Raw genomic sequence first — 14,999 nt, 5'->3', positions numbered from 1 at the left:
TAAATATTGGCATATTGCATTTCTGGGCTACCATATGATCTGCATATTCGTGTAGGCAAACAATTTTCACTTCAGAAGGTAATTCCACAAATTGTTAGCTAAGAAAGAAGAACTACTTCACATCTCACAGTTGTCATTTATATCATCTTTTGCTCACATTCAAAGAATGCACCAAATAATACTACATGATGGCCTTGAGCAACAATAAAACACAAATTACAACTTTGGAGGTTGTGTCTATCTCATGAAGTCATGATAGACTGAACAAATGTCACAATTGAGACTACTCTTACACAGGCAGAGGACTTTTTCCCGGTTCCCCGTCAGATGGTTGATTGTTTGAATCAGTTGCAACACAAGCACCTTTTCAGACATGGCACCCACCTTTTCCCCTTCTCCTTCATTAACCTTGCCACTTCGTCAAATGACAACAAGACATGAATGACGATGTAGATGATCACGGCAATGACAAGTGCAAAAATGTACGCAGATGTCTTCAACTTCCTGCAGCTGCCCGCGGCATATGCCCCAAGTAAACCAAGCAAGTCCAAGACCATTGCTGTTTTCATGGCAAAGAGAGATCTCTTGTGCTTGCTTATTGTGTTGTTCAGCAGGAGGATGACCATGACCATTGAGGCCATGAATGCTGTGGCGTTGCAATAGAAGAATACCTTGTACCGTGTTAGGTTGGTATCATGGAGGATTGGGTCACCTGCAAAATGGCCATCCTGGTCATCAGGCCAAACTCCTCCTGGCGGAAGCAGACCGGCTTGGTATGTGACAGTGACTGCAAGAGTTCCAATCAGCATCAAATCTTTGCGCCATTTGTGCTCTGTTCTCTTGCTATCAGTATCATGTATACTTCTCGTGTGATTCATTGATGGATATTGGTGCTTAGAAGGCCACAGCAACTCATTCCACTTATCTTTTGGTGTCAGAACCAGGACTTGAATTATGACATAGACAAACACTGCAAGAACAACAAGAATGACATAGCCAGATGTTGACACTTCTCTGCAGCTTCCAGTAGCAAAAGCACCCATGAGGCTGATCAGATCAACCAACACGCATGCACATAGAGCATGGCATCTCAGACCTTTGTTGCATAGCCTCTTGTTAACAAGCAACAGAATTACTGCCAGGGATGCCATGAAAGCAGTAGCATTGAAGTAGAAGAACACCCTATAGCGGTTTCGGAACTCGTCACGGAACACTGGATAACCTGCTCGGTGGCCGTTAGTCCAAAAGCCACCTGGTGGGCTTATACCAGTTTGGTATGTGATAGAAGCTGCTAGAATTGCGAGCAACATCAGAAACTTGCGCCTCTTCTGCAAATCTTTTTTTTCTTCAGGAGTAGGTTCAGAAGAACTAGGATTTTGGGAGGTTAAATCTTTTTTTTCTTCAAGAGTAGGTTCAGAAGAACTAGGATTTTGGGAGGTTTCTGGCATGGAAACCCCAGTATTCCCTACTGTGCTCTCAGTACTCCCTGCTGTGCTCTCAGTACTCCCTGCTGTGCTCTCAGTATTCCCTGCTGTGCTCCCAGTATTCCCTAGTGTCCTCTCATATAGAATATGAAGTACAACATAGGCGAAAACTAGGAGGACTAGGACGAACACATAAATGGATGTTGAGAACTTCCTGCTGCTTCCAGCGACGTAGGCTCCCATAAGACCAAAGAGCACCAGTGTCATTGCTGTTTGCAGTACATGACGCTTCATGGCATGAATGGTAATCAACTGGCTCTGGAGTAGGATGATGATGGCCAAAGAGGCTACAAATGCTGTGGCATTGCAATAGAAGAATGCCTTGTAGCGCTTGGGACTGATGGTCTCCAAAATTGGATCACCAGCAATATGCCCATCACTGGTATCTGTCCAAAAACCTCCTGGTGGATTCAGCCCAGCTTGGAAGGTGACTGTGGCGGCAAGGATGCCAAGCAATAGAAGGTATGTGCGCAACTTCTGGAAATTACCAGTGCCTCGAGTGCTATTTTCTGACTGAACTTGTATTGGTATGCCAGGTGGTTCTAACAAGTTAGTGATGAAAGTCCTCAGCTGCTGAACCATTTCTTTATTTCTCTTTTTCACACGAGTGATGGTGTTTGCAATACATGCCAACTTAGACAGAGCAGGCTCAATACACTGGATGATGAGGTAGAGCAAGACTGTGCCAACAAGTGCAAAGACATAGATAGATGTATGTACCTCCCTGCAACTTCCAGCAGCATATGCCCCCATAAGCCCAAATAGACTGACTACCACACACAACCGCAGAGCATTTGACTTGACAACATGATCCACTGCTGTTTGACTGAGGACCATGATGATGATGACAAGTGATCCAGCAAAAGCAGTGGCATTGCAATAGAAGAAGGCCTTGAATCGGCGTGGATAGTGGTCTCGCAGCACCGGATCACCAGGAATGTGGTTCTTGTTGTCATCAGACCAGAAGCCACCTGGAGGGGTTAGCCCTGCCACATATGTCACTGTTGCTACCAATGTGGCAAGAACCAGCAAGGAGCTGCGATTTCTTTCAAGATCTTCCTTTTCTTCCTCTCTGTCTGCAGCCTCTTTCTCCTTTTTCTTCTTCTCTTCTTCTGCAAGAACCTGCACGGAGCTGCCATTTCTTTCAGGTTCTTCCATCTGGATTGAAGTCACTCCCTCATCGGCTACCCTCTCTGCATTTGAAGCCTTTTGCTCATCTGGTTTTGATGACGTGAAAATGTCCCCCAGAGTTCCCTTCCAACGTTTACTGAAACCGGATAGAAATTTTCGCAGCCGCTCAGGTGCCAGGTGCTTGAAGAACACCTCATGGAGTGTGACATAGGCGGAGATGCCAAGGAGTAACACCCAGATGTAAGCAGAGGTCCTCACCTCCCTGCAGCTCCCAGCGGCAAAGGCCCCCATGAGCCCCAGTAAGCCAAGGATCATGGCGAACTGGAGCGCGCGGAGCCAGGCCGCCTTGTGGGTCAGCTCCCTCAGCAGGAGCAGTATGAGCACCATGAGCGAGGCCCCGAACGCCATGGTGTTGTAGTAGAAGAAGGCAAGGTACCGCCTGGGGTAGCTGGACTTCATCACGATGCCGCTGGCGACGTGGCCATGCTCGTCGTTGTGCTGCCAGAAGCCGCCCGGCGGGGCCAGCCCCGCCTGGAACGTGATGGCCGCCACGAGGATGGCCATCAGCACCAGGTACTTCCTCAGCTTCCACAGGAGCTCGGCCTCCTCGTTGGCGCCCTCTTGCTGCGCCTCGGCCTCGTCGGCGCCGTCTTGCTGCAGCTGCTGCGGCTCGTCGAGAGTGTTGCCGGCAGCTGCAGGGGCATGGGCATTGCCATTCTGCTCTCCGGGATCCTCCATGGCTCTGAGATTTCTTGAAATCTTTAGCTCCTCTCTAAAGATTGTAGCGTATGTGGGCTTGCGAGACTGAGGTTTCCACAGTGCCACTGCACAGGGGGTGGGGGGGGAGCGGACAAGATAAAGAACTACTCCACTCTTCAAAGCCACATCGCAGTCCCAGCCCAACAATAATATCACATGGACAAAAACGTGGACCGTTTCAAATAGCCGAATCTTCGCCGTTGTGGCCATAAAAGCGCAGCAGTCCTTTTCTGCAGTCTACTCCTAGTGAGTTCTAGCTTCATGCAGCTATTTACTACACTCCTACCTATAATTTGGAGCAGCACAAACTTACTTATGTGGGCAAAATGTGTGCTGGGTTCAGATAATCTCAGATTACAGCATACTACTATGTACAACATCCATGCATGCCTACCGAATAGCAATAGGATACCTTGAGTATTCGCAAGCCATGATACAACTTGCACAAACATCCAAGAAAGCCTGTCGACATCCTTCATGTCTTTCCATCTGAATACCATATTATACTGTATGATACTCCGTGACTGTGCCTGTGCCTATGCCTGTGTAGTATCCAGCGAGAATCGTGCTAGATTTACTTTATTTAAGTGCCAAGTGCATGCCAAGCTAATATATAAGCCATTCAAGTACCAGGTTGCCACAGGGACAGAGGTCGGCATGTTTTTAAGTCCGGCCAGGACGACAAGACAACAAGCTGCGACCAGATGCACGCATCGTCGGACTGAAGACTTGCCAATCCCCTGGGTCCTATCAACAGCCGCTTAAGATTATGCAAATCCATTTCCCAATAGTTTCACACGGCAAGCAGAGGAGGGAGTGACCTTTTTCTGAACTTTTGCACATTGATAACTAAAATACCCACGTTCGTTGCCTCGAAAAAAGTGTAGAAAATACCCATGCCCAAGCAGCCCCATCATACAGCGCGAGCGCAATGAAACGCAAGCAGCTGGGCACGTGCATACCTGTTACAGTAGCAGGCGCCTCGGGCGCTGCAGCAGCGCAGCGGAGCGGGCGGGCGGCAGGCGTGCATCGGGTCCATTAGGATTTTCTTGCACGCGTTACCCTCGAGCGCCTGCCGGGCCATGCTGCCGGCGCATTTCGTCGAGCACCTGTCGGGCTATGCTGCCGGGGCATTTCGTCGAGCACCTGCCGCGCGCTCCTCGCAAGCTGCACCGTGCGCCCACCCAGCCACTCCGTCGCAAGCCGGTCACCTCCTGCATTCCCAGCGGCAGGGTCGCCGGTCGGAGACATGCTGCGGTTGCGCTGGTGCCGGACAGCGCGATCAGTTGGAACATCAGCGACAGAACTCCCGGCGCCGTCTTGTGTGTGTAGTCGCGGATCGAGTTGAGGTGGAATACGTCACTGAGGTCGATGTCACCGATGACGTTCATCGAGTGATGCGAGACCCGGATGTCAGCCAGACAACGCGTGATGCAAGAAGAGGGGCTCCGTGAAGCCGGGCTTGCTGGACAGTGGGGACTACCTGTAAAGGCAACACCAAGCATTAAATCAGAGACGGACACGTCCGTGTAGCAGATTGGCGCGCCTATCCAACTCAGTGCATCAAACGTCATTTCAAGTTTATCTCTATCTCTATCTCTCTCTCTCTCTATATATATATATATATATATATATATATATATATATATACACTACCTAAAAAGAACGTAACGTTCCCTCTCCCCTCTTACATCGCCCATCCTTCGTCCATCCTTCTCTGGTACGACCCCCACCCCACCATTGGTTTTCTTTCTTCCCTTCACCGGTTTTCTTTCTGCTGGTTCCTATTTGCCGGTTTTATTCACATCTGGCTGGACAGACTCACTCTATTTTTTTGGCAACCAGATAATTCATGTATGGTAACCAATCTTTTGTTTGGTAATACAAACGCGATCAGTATATATATGGTAATGAATATCCTCTATGGTAATGCAATAAACTTAATGAAGGTCATCAATTTCCTTTCTTCTTTCAACCAATCGGTAAACAAATCAGAAGGAGGCAATCACATACATGTATGGAAGATAATCGCGGAGACCGCGCGTGACATGCAGGAAGAAATTGTTGAGATCCGCGGAAAATACTACCTAAAAAGAACGTAACGTTCCCTCTCCCCTCTTACGTCGCCCACCCTTCGTCCATCCTTCTCTCGTACGACCCCCACCCCATCATTGGTTTTCTTTCTTCCCTTCACCGGTTTTCTTTCTGCTGGTTCCTATTTGCCGGTTTTATTCACATCTGGCTGGACAGACTCACTCTATTTTTTTGGCAACCAGATAATTCATGTATGGTAACCAATCTTTTGTTTGGTAATACAAACGCGATCAGTATATATATGGTAATGAATATCCTCTATGGTAATGCAATAAACTTAATGAAGGTCATCAATTTCCTTTCTTCTTCCAACCAATCGGTAAACAAATCAGAAGGAGGCAATCACATACATGTATGGAAGATAATCGCGGAGACCGCGCGTGACATGCAGGAAGAAATTGTTGAGATCCGCGGAAAAGAAGGAAAAAATCTCTAGGCCGCTCGCACTCCCCCATCAATGGCCCTGCACATGCACTCCCGATTTGGATTTTCTAAAATCGTGATTCACATATATCTTTCTTATCCATATGGCCGATCCTTGTGGGCACGTTTCATCTGTAGACGCGGGGGACCGGACGGCAGCCGGGACGGGCTCGCCGGTGTACCGCACCTCAAGGCCGTCCTTCTCAACATGTTGCGCCACGACCGCCTGCCATGTCCGTAGCACCCGCTGAGGTGAGCTCCTTGCATTCGCATACGTGCATTAGCAACAAACAAAGCAGAGAGATCACCAATAAAAAGGCAGCAGCAGCAGCTACTGTTGCAAGAGCAAGACAGGACAACGAGAGCATGTGACTCCAATTAGAGATTCAGATAAGAACAATCATGCAGTAGTGGATAGTCCTTATCTTCTCAGATCATGCTGATGTTGCACATGAGAAATTATAAGGGGGGAGCACAGATTCAGGTGGTGAAACGGTTAAGGAGTACAAGCTCAAGACATTCAATGATTCAAGGCATGCACTAATGTTCAGAATTGCCACACATTCCAGTATGTTGATATGTATAACTTGTAAATTGTGATCATATGCCATGGGCACTGTTGATGGGATTTCGTACGGGACTGCCAGGGGCAAGCAAGGTAATCTTCTTCCCTATGATATGATTTTTATTTCTTGTTCCTCCGTCTATCTAAACGCCTAAGAGATGTTCAATGAAATGACTCTACATGTTGCAGTTAAGAGTATAACATAGTTGTTTCTCGAAGGGCCGTTGGCCGAACTTTATTAGATGGGAAAGAAGTACAAGCTGGTTAGCAGTCTAGGTGCACTAGAACTGAAAACCAGAGGATGTTGTTGTTCTCTTTATATTCAGTAGAGGCTCACCTTACTTCGATGTGCTAGCTCAAGGGAGAAAAACGAACATGGATAAAGGAGCCCACTTCGTAGAAGTTAACTCATAATTTACTCCTGAGTCCTTACTACTAATGGATTCGTGATATCATTGCATTGACCACATAACATCATGTTGTACTACTCTGTATTTAGAATCATCATTCCACGCATCTTTGATTATTTTTTGTAAATAAGAAATTTAATATGCAGTCACCTGCACCACAGTCGTTCCATTTGAAAATTAGACATATAGTACACTTCATCTCCCAAGATATGTGAGACCATTTATAGATCTACTAAATTTAGAAAAAATATGGTGTGCAAGCGAGGTAGACGGCAATACGAGGATGTATGTGCCGGTGTTAGAAAAACACAAGCAACTATTCCCTCTGTGACGTAATATAAGACATTTTTGACATTATCGTAGTGTGAAAAAATATCTTGTTATAGAGGGAGTAGAACTCAATCTTGGGGTTTCATGGCCCGCTCATATTCTGTCCATATAAAAATGGGATTGAAGGATGCATTACATCTTATATTTGCTTTCAGACGAAATGTTTATGAACAAGACATGATTCGGCAAGATGTGCGTAAGGGTTGTAAAGGTATATATTTGCCATGATTGTACTAAACTATTAGAATATTCATGCCCCGTTCAAAGTATATGTTGGTCGGGTGGGGGTGGTGAGCCGGATGCATCACTCATAGGGGTGGCGAGCTTGGATTGGGAAGCTTGCTTTAACGGTAAAAAAAGCATACAATACAAGATGTGCATGTTGATTCTGAAGGTATATGTTAGACATGATTAATACTGAACCATCAAAATATCATAATAAATATATCCTGTTGCAACGCACGGGCAATTAACTAAGATGAGGGAGAGAGACTTACTAAGATGCGAACAATGTGAATTATAAAAAACTGTACGGTGGGGTTGAAAGGGGGATTGCGAGCTAGCTACACCATTGACAAAGGTTGTACGCTTAGATTTGTATGCCAGAGATAGTGGGTAAGGAGGTAGAAGAAGGAGGAGAAAGAAGAAAACTGATTTTAGCAATAGAAAGGCCGACAATATCATCTAATGCTAGCGGTAAAAAATACAACAGTGTCATCTGATGTGCATGAGGATCCTACATGTATATGTTAGCCATAATCAGTGTTGAGTCAACAGAATATGTATGCCCCTGTGCAACGCACGGGCACTTACCTAGTCTTTCACAAGAATGGATGGAATTAATATTTATTAAATTTTGATATATTTATAACCAAAAGGACAAAACTTAACGAAGTTCAAGCACCGAATGAAATTTGAACCAAAATTAAACTAAGCAAGGTACCAGACGGTGACCTCGCGGGATGGGCTCCGTGGCCGTCAATACCTCCATCATCGGCCAGTTCGTCGTCATCATCCTTCTAGTGGCGAACATCCCCTTCTAGTGGCGAACAACCTCTCAGGAGTCGCGGCAGCCCTGGTCGATCGTGATGCAACCGCTCCACCTCGTGCAGACAATCGGTCGCGTCCAGCTGGCGGTGACGGTCGGGCATGGACTCCAACCCGCACGCTCCAGCCCTTGCCCTTGTTGGTAAGGGCACAAGCGACTCGCTCGGACTCGGCCAGTCTGATCTTGTAGAGTTGATCGCTGATGAGGAAACATTTTTTCGTTGGCGCTTCTGTATGCGTAAACTCTTGGTCTTGCTCATGGCGGAGGGAGTGGAGGCACATGTGTCGGAGTGTGTTCTCCCGAACTAGGGATCAAGGATACCCTGCATTTGTGAGTTCTGCCGGGGCTAAACGCCTAGTCAAACCACTATCAAAGGCACAAAAAAAAGTAAGGACACAAGGGATTTTATACAGGTTCAGGCCGCCATGTTAGTGTAAAAACGTACAACATGTTGGTATTGATATAATCTGAGAAATACAAGTGCTCCGGTGTTACAAAGATGGTGGTCCGGGTGAGACCAGTATTGGTCGGGGTACTAGCTAGAGTGCCCGAACACTCCTATCTCTACTCTTCTTCTTAACTACTAGTCTTCTGCTCAATGGTGGTTGCTGATAGTGTTGCAGGTGCTAACCTGCTTCTCCCTCTTTCGATCTTGGCCCTCCCCTTATATAGGCCTGGGGTACCACATTTGATCAGTAAAAACATGTGTGTTGTTATACAAATAATGGTCGGTTGAGGCATCCCACTTGCCTCTGTCACGTAGCAGTAGACGACCTGACGCTGGAGTGTGTGTCGTGGTTTTTTCACGGCAAATGTCCTCATAGGAGAACTAAGTGGTGATGCCATTGCTGCTAGGTGTAAGCTTGGACGGGGTTGATTGAAACCGAAAAACACGAGTTTACCCAGGTTCAACCCCTCACGGCGAAGGTAAAAGTCTACTCATGCTTGATTGCTATTGATGACGATGATCTCAATTACAAGGGTGCTATTTCGCTAGCTAGTTTTCGAGAGATTCTAACTTGTCTGTCCCTTTGGACGTCCCAGGAACCCCTTTATATAATAGGCTGGGTCCCTGGCTTACAGTGGATTCTGGGTTGTACCCATAATCTGAGTCCTACTCTAAATCTTGTAGATCTTCTGTGTCTTCCAAGTTAAGAGAACTCCTTCTGGCTTGGGATTTTTCGTAAGCCGGCTCCCCTGGGCCGGCTTTTCCTTACAAGCCCATGGACTAGTCGACATCTCTTCCAATGCTACCCAGTGTGGGCCTTCTGGATCTTGGCGGGTCTCAACCCAGGCCGGGTTACACTTCCAGGCCTTCGCCGAGTTTCCTCTGGCCGGGTCTTGCCCGTGGGGAGTATCCCCAACATTAGCCCTCGAGTTAGATTGGATTTATTCCTGCTAAGCTTTCCCTGAAAATAAGAGTAAGCTAACAGTATTAAGGACCGAAATACGGGTCTCACCTGCAACAGTCAGCTTTGGCCCATGCTTCGAGCTAAGATGTCTCTTATTCCACCTCTCGGCCATTTCACTGGTCATGAATACTTCTTTCATACTTATCTTTTATTTTTGCCCGTTCTCTTCTGGTACTCCCAATCTAGGCCAAAACATGTCAACGCGAGAATCGAGGCGCCTTCTTAGCAAAAAGTCACTGCGCCACCTAGGGTTTGACCGTGACGCTTGGGTATTTACCCTGTCTATAAATAGGATGGCAGGGCTCCCAGATCCATTTTTACCCGACGCCCGCTCGAACCTTTCTTCTTCCTCTCGCCCGCGTCGTTCTCGTGTCCACTCGAGCCCGTCAACCTTCATCGGCGCTGGAGCTCTCCTGTGATGGGACATGGCAACCATTGATACACCCCATACATCAAAGGAGAAATCATGGTGACCGCTAACTTAAGTTTACCTTGTAACCTTGATGACACAACTATGCTTTCATCTCCTTGTCGTTGGTTATTTCAGGTGCAATATCGAAGGAAGCGAATAATATCTTAGCGCATGAAGAAACAAAGTCAAAGAAACGGGAACGACTACAATAGAAGAAGGGCCACCAGTGCAAAAATAGAAAAACAGCCATGAGCCATTGGATCGTAGGTGGATGGCACAGATTCTGGTGGAAGAATCTCAGCCACTTCCCCCCCCCCCCCCCCCCCCCCCTACTAGCAATTAGTTATAAAACAGAACTTTTGCAGCAACCACCTCAAGTACTTCATCTCCTTCTCCATTCATTTTGTCCAACGGCGGCTTATGGCACAGATTTAGTCACCTTTTGAAGCATAACAAAACATCAAACTGGACCATCCCAGATTGAGCATATCACAAGCATATACATATCTTGATGAGGCATGGTAGCACCATTTTTAGTACATGGCCAGCAAAACAGAGTATTAAGGACTAATATCTTGATGGTACATAACAGAAAAGCTCTACCCTTTCCCTCCAATTCTACTACTTGCTCATGAAGCTTCTTGTTCTGGGAAAGATCACACCAAGCAAACCCAATTCAGTTGAGCACAGGCACATACAGATGCATGATCAAGAACGGAGTTAAATTTATCTTGCAGAGAAATTCTCTCAATTGTCAGAAAGGGAAGACTTTGATAAAAGCTTCTTCTATCCATCTGTAGTCCTGATGTTTCCGGTTGTGAGAGCGCATCTAGAAATACAAGGAAAAAATAGTTTACATTACAAGGGAAGAAATAGGAAAATAATGTTCTCTAATCCTAATCGCGTATGTATTGAACAATTAAGAATGCAATTCAAGTACTTTTGCTAACTCGTAGATGACAAAAGTAAAATTTTGATGCTGCAGCACAAAGGCACATGTTAGACCAGTGAAGAGACAAGGAAAATAATATTGTATGGCAAATATATTCACAGCTTGACAATGACGGATCACTTGTATCAATTTTCGCAGCTCATCATCCCAGTAAGACTTGCTTAGCGCAAATAGCTTATTACCGGTTGTACTGCTGTATTGATATTACATTATGGATCAATGGCTGGTTAGCAACCAAAGGTCTATCCCAAATCAAGCCCAAGTAGGTCAAAACAATCAGCCGTTTGCTCCCTCCAACAGACATTTCCTGCTAATTATATCTTGTGCCCTAACATTGCCTGAATGCACACATCTTTGCTGACAGCAGCACTACAAGTGCAGACCAGTAAACCAAAAAGATACCCTAATAATGGACGTACAACAATGGCAATTGTTCACATTGAGCAGGAACAATATATGTACGTCGACATAACATCTTCTGTTATAATACTTTTTATTGGAAAGAGTTTAATATAAAAAAATTGGATACTCCACTAGGTCGTGGCTTGATTAGTTCACTCTTAAGCTTGATTGGTTCACACCAAACAAATATGACTCATCTAAAAACATATATTATTATGCAGTAATAAAAAAACAAAAAAATAGGTAGTCTTCAAAGCAAGAAGCACGAACCTCTACTGTTGTGTCATTTGTTTCTTAGAGCATGTCCTTGCATCATGGAACGCCACTCCCTTACAAATGCTGCACTTGCATGCGTCTTTTTGATGAATTCCAGGTCTTCTTTTCTTCTAGCTGAACTCCTCACACTATTCCTGCGTCCCTTTATTCTAGAGCAAGTGCCCTTTTTGGAAATTAAAAATACACAGAAAGAATGTCTTTTTTTAAGGAAAAAAGAATGTCTTCTTTTCTACATACACACACAGGCAAGCATACAGAGGGATATTGTTTGCAGTACAGATATTGAACAAAAATGATTTCCTAAATAAATGTTACATAATCAACTAAGAAAAATTAGTTGCAACCTCACAGGCAAACATACAGAGGGATATCCTTGTCATTGCTCTCAAGTTGAAAGCAAGCATAACCCAGATGAGCACAAACTAGTTGGCCAGTCCAAATTTTGAAGTAAGCACACATTGTGTTTTTTTGTTATGGCTAATCAACACTGGATAAAGGTCTCTCAAAATTAACTGAATTTGGTATAGAGAAATGTGTGTACACACTACTATACTAGTGGGTTTGCTACTGTACTACTCAAGCATACTTCTGAATATAGCCTTTGCCCAAAAATAATTGTAAGCTTCCAAGCTACTGCTACTAACGATAAAAATATGTTAATCTAAACTAAATGTGCATATGCTTAGAATTTTCAAAATGTTGTCACTCATATCATTTCCAAAGATGCAGAATTATACAACATCCAACAACGATACAACATACTACTATGCTCCAAGCACACTCTTTTCAAAGCAAAAGTACTTTCAGGGATGAAGGACCAAAATATGGTGTAGATGATATGGATAGTTGAACAAAATATTTTCGAAATGAAATGCTACAGAATTAACTATGAAAACTCGTAGCAACCTGGCAGACAAGCATACCAGAAGGCTGGCTGTAGTTTTCTTCTCAGGCGTTCCCAGATGCCGGAGCTAGACGGGCAGGGGTGCAGGCGACATGTGGAGAATGGTCTGGTTGGGTAGGAAAAAGGATGGAGCGAGGTTGTCCACTGGACGTCGGAGCAGAGTACCTTGGAGAACTTGTCCGCACAAGGCCGCAGCTTAAAACATGGGAGGTCCGTCGGGGCAGCCAGACCGCCGGCGACAAGACGGCGCAGTGCTGGATCTGGACCTCCACTGGCCGCAATCTCCCGGCTAGGCACCGGATCTGGCCCGCCGCTACCGTCGGCAGGGCTTGTCCAAGAGTAGGCGGCCACACGTTGGGGGATTTGGTCCTGCTCTGTTGCGTTCCTACGGTGGAGAAGATGATCCTGAAAGCAAAACAACTATAACCAAGGGTGTTTTCTGCAAAGTACCTAGCACCAGTGCGCTCAGATCCATCCACTAGAATCTGGACCATTCAGCCGGGATCTAATGGCCCGGACAGATTTTTTCTATTTTTGCACCGGTGGCCCTTCTTCTATTGTAGTCACTCCCCGAAGAAACAAGTGTTGTCAAAACAAGTTTCAAGTGAAGTCGATGCTGTCAATTTTTACCTATGGTGTTTCAGTGTGCCACACCCATTTTGAGGAGAGACGGGGAACCAACAGGGGGGTGTTTCAGTGCACCCTAGTGGCTTGTGGGGCCCACGAGGCTCCGTTTGACCTAACTCCGCCTCTATAAATTCTCTAAAATCGTGGAACCAACAGGGGAGTCCAAAAAATACTTTTTCCACTGCCGCAAGTTCCAGAACCACAAGATCCCATCTGGAGGCCTTTTTCGGCACTCTGCTAGAGGGGGATTCTATCACGGAGGGGGCTCTACATCATCCTTGCTGCCCTCCAATGATGCGTGAGTAGTTTACCACGGACCTATATATGGGTCCATAGTTAGTAACTAGATGACTTCTTCTCTCTTTTTGATTTTCAATACAATGTTCTCCTCGGTATTCTTGGAGATCTATTTGATGTAATAACTTTTTACGGTATTTTTGGATTGGCCAACTAGATTGATTTATCTTGCCATGAGAAGAGGTGCTTTGTAATAGTTCGATCTTGCGGTGCTCAATCCCAGTGACAGAAAGTGACATGACACGCATGTATCATTGCTATTAAGGGTAAAAAGATGGGGTTTATTCATATGCGGGTTTATCTTCTCTATATCATTTCATCTTGCTTAAGGCGTTACTCCGTTTTTCCATGAACTTAATACATTAGATGCATGTTGAATAGCGATCGATGTGTGGAGTAATAGTAGCAGATACAGAATCGTTTCGGTCTACTTGTCTCGGACGTGATGCCTATGTATGATCATTGCCTTGGATATCGTCATAATTATTTGCTTTTCTATCAATTGGACAATAGTAATTTGTTTACCCATCGTATGCTATTTTCTTGAGAGAAACCACTGGTGAAAACTATTCCCCCCGGGTCGATCTTTTATCATATATTAAAACTAAAAATACCTTGCTACAATTTTCTTTTATTTATTTTATTTTGTATTTTTGTCCGATCTATCTATCACAAACTATACAATTTAATCTTGCTCATAACCGTTGAAGGATTGACAACCCCTCTACGCGTTGGGTTGGAAGTATTTGTTGTTTGTGTGCAAGTGTTGTTTACATATCTGAGGAAAATACTTATCTCTACTGTACTGCATCATCCTCTCCTCTTCGAGAAAATCTCAACGCAGCTCACAAGTAGCAGTGACCAGGATATCAAGGCTTCGTGAATTTCCGAGGAGCTCTCCAACAACTTCCAAAGTTGCCTCCTTATTCCCCCAAGGAAGATGATGTGGAGCATCCTACGGTCATCCCCATGGACCTACCTTCGTCTCCCACAAAACCACATGGACCAATGACTAGAGCTCGAGCAAGGGATATTGAAGCTAAGGTGAACTCGCTCCTCTCCGAACTAACATTCCACATGTGAGACATGGCTACTACCTCAAGCGCGGACCTTGTGTGTGATCAGGTACTTACAGAAAATCCACAGAGCAACTACATCCAATGGACAAGCTGGCGAGGACGACGAATGCGAGCACCAAGAGGAAGGGCTGACAAGATGTCACAGCCACCGAGCGACCGGCCCTTACCGGACGTCCGATGCCTGGAGGGTCAGCCAGCTAGAAGGCCCAGTCAATGGCCGCTACAGTGGGCGGACGACCAACAATTACCGGATGTCCGACACACTCCAGCGACCGGACGTCCAACACACTCCAGCAACCGGACGTCCGACCATCTCCGAAAATCCGGTATCACCAGTCTAGTACGGAAACGACAGAAGTCCGAAGTCCACCGGACGACCGATGGACCGGACGAC

The 14,999-nt window shown here is 45.6% G+C and overlaps 1 protein-coding gene and 1 long non-coding RNA gene across 3 annotated transcripts; both read right to left on the bottom strand.

Annotated features, from left to right (window-relative positions):
- Nucleotides 1-98: 98 nt before the first annotated feature.
- Nucleotides 99-4,764, bottom strand: LOC109738559 (uncharacterized). The gene has a single exon (XM_073505835.1). It carries the CDS (start codon nt 3,582-3,584, stop codon nt 345-347), a length of 3,240 nt encoding a protein of 1,079 aa, XP_073361936.1. The 5' UTR covers nt 3,585-4,764; the 3' UTR covers nt 99-344.
- A 5,722-nt stretch (nt 4,765-10,486) lies between these two features.
- On the bottom strand, nt 10,487-14,101 carry LOC120969991 (uncharacterized). Of its 2 annotated transcripts, XR_005764716.3 has the most exons (3): nt 12,622-13,012; nt 11,693-11,861; nt 10,487-10,897 (listed from the first exon to the last, which is right to left on the bottom strand). It is a non-coding gene; the product is annotated as an uncharacterized lncRNA (long non-coding RNA). The 2 variants fall into 2 exon arrangements; XR_005764715.3 differs by having other exon boundaries at nt 11,693-14,101.
- Between the last annotated feature and the right edge of the window lie 898 nt (nt 14,102-14,999).

This window comes from Aegilops tauschii, chromosome 7 (genome assembly GCF_002575655.3).
Source record: "Aegilops tauschii subsp. strangulata cultivar AL8/78 chromosome 7, Aet v6.0, whole genome shotgun sequence".
Lineage (NCBI taxonomy): Eukaryota > Viridiplantae > Streptophyta > Magnoliopsida > Poales > Poaceae > Aegilops > Aegilops tauschii.
The sequence above is the reverse complement of the archived record's forward strand: the minus strand, read 5'-3'. Positions and strand labels throughout refer to the sequence as shown.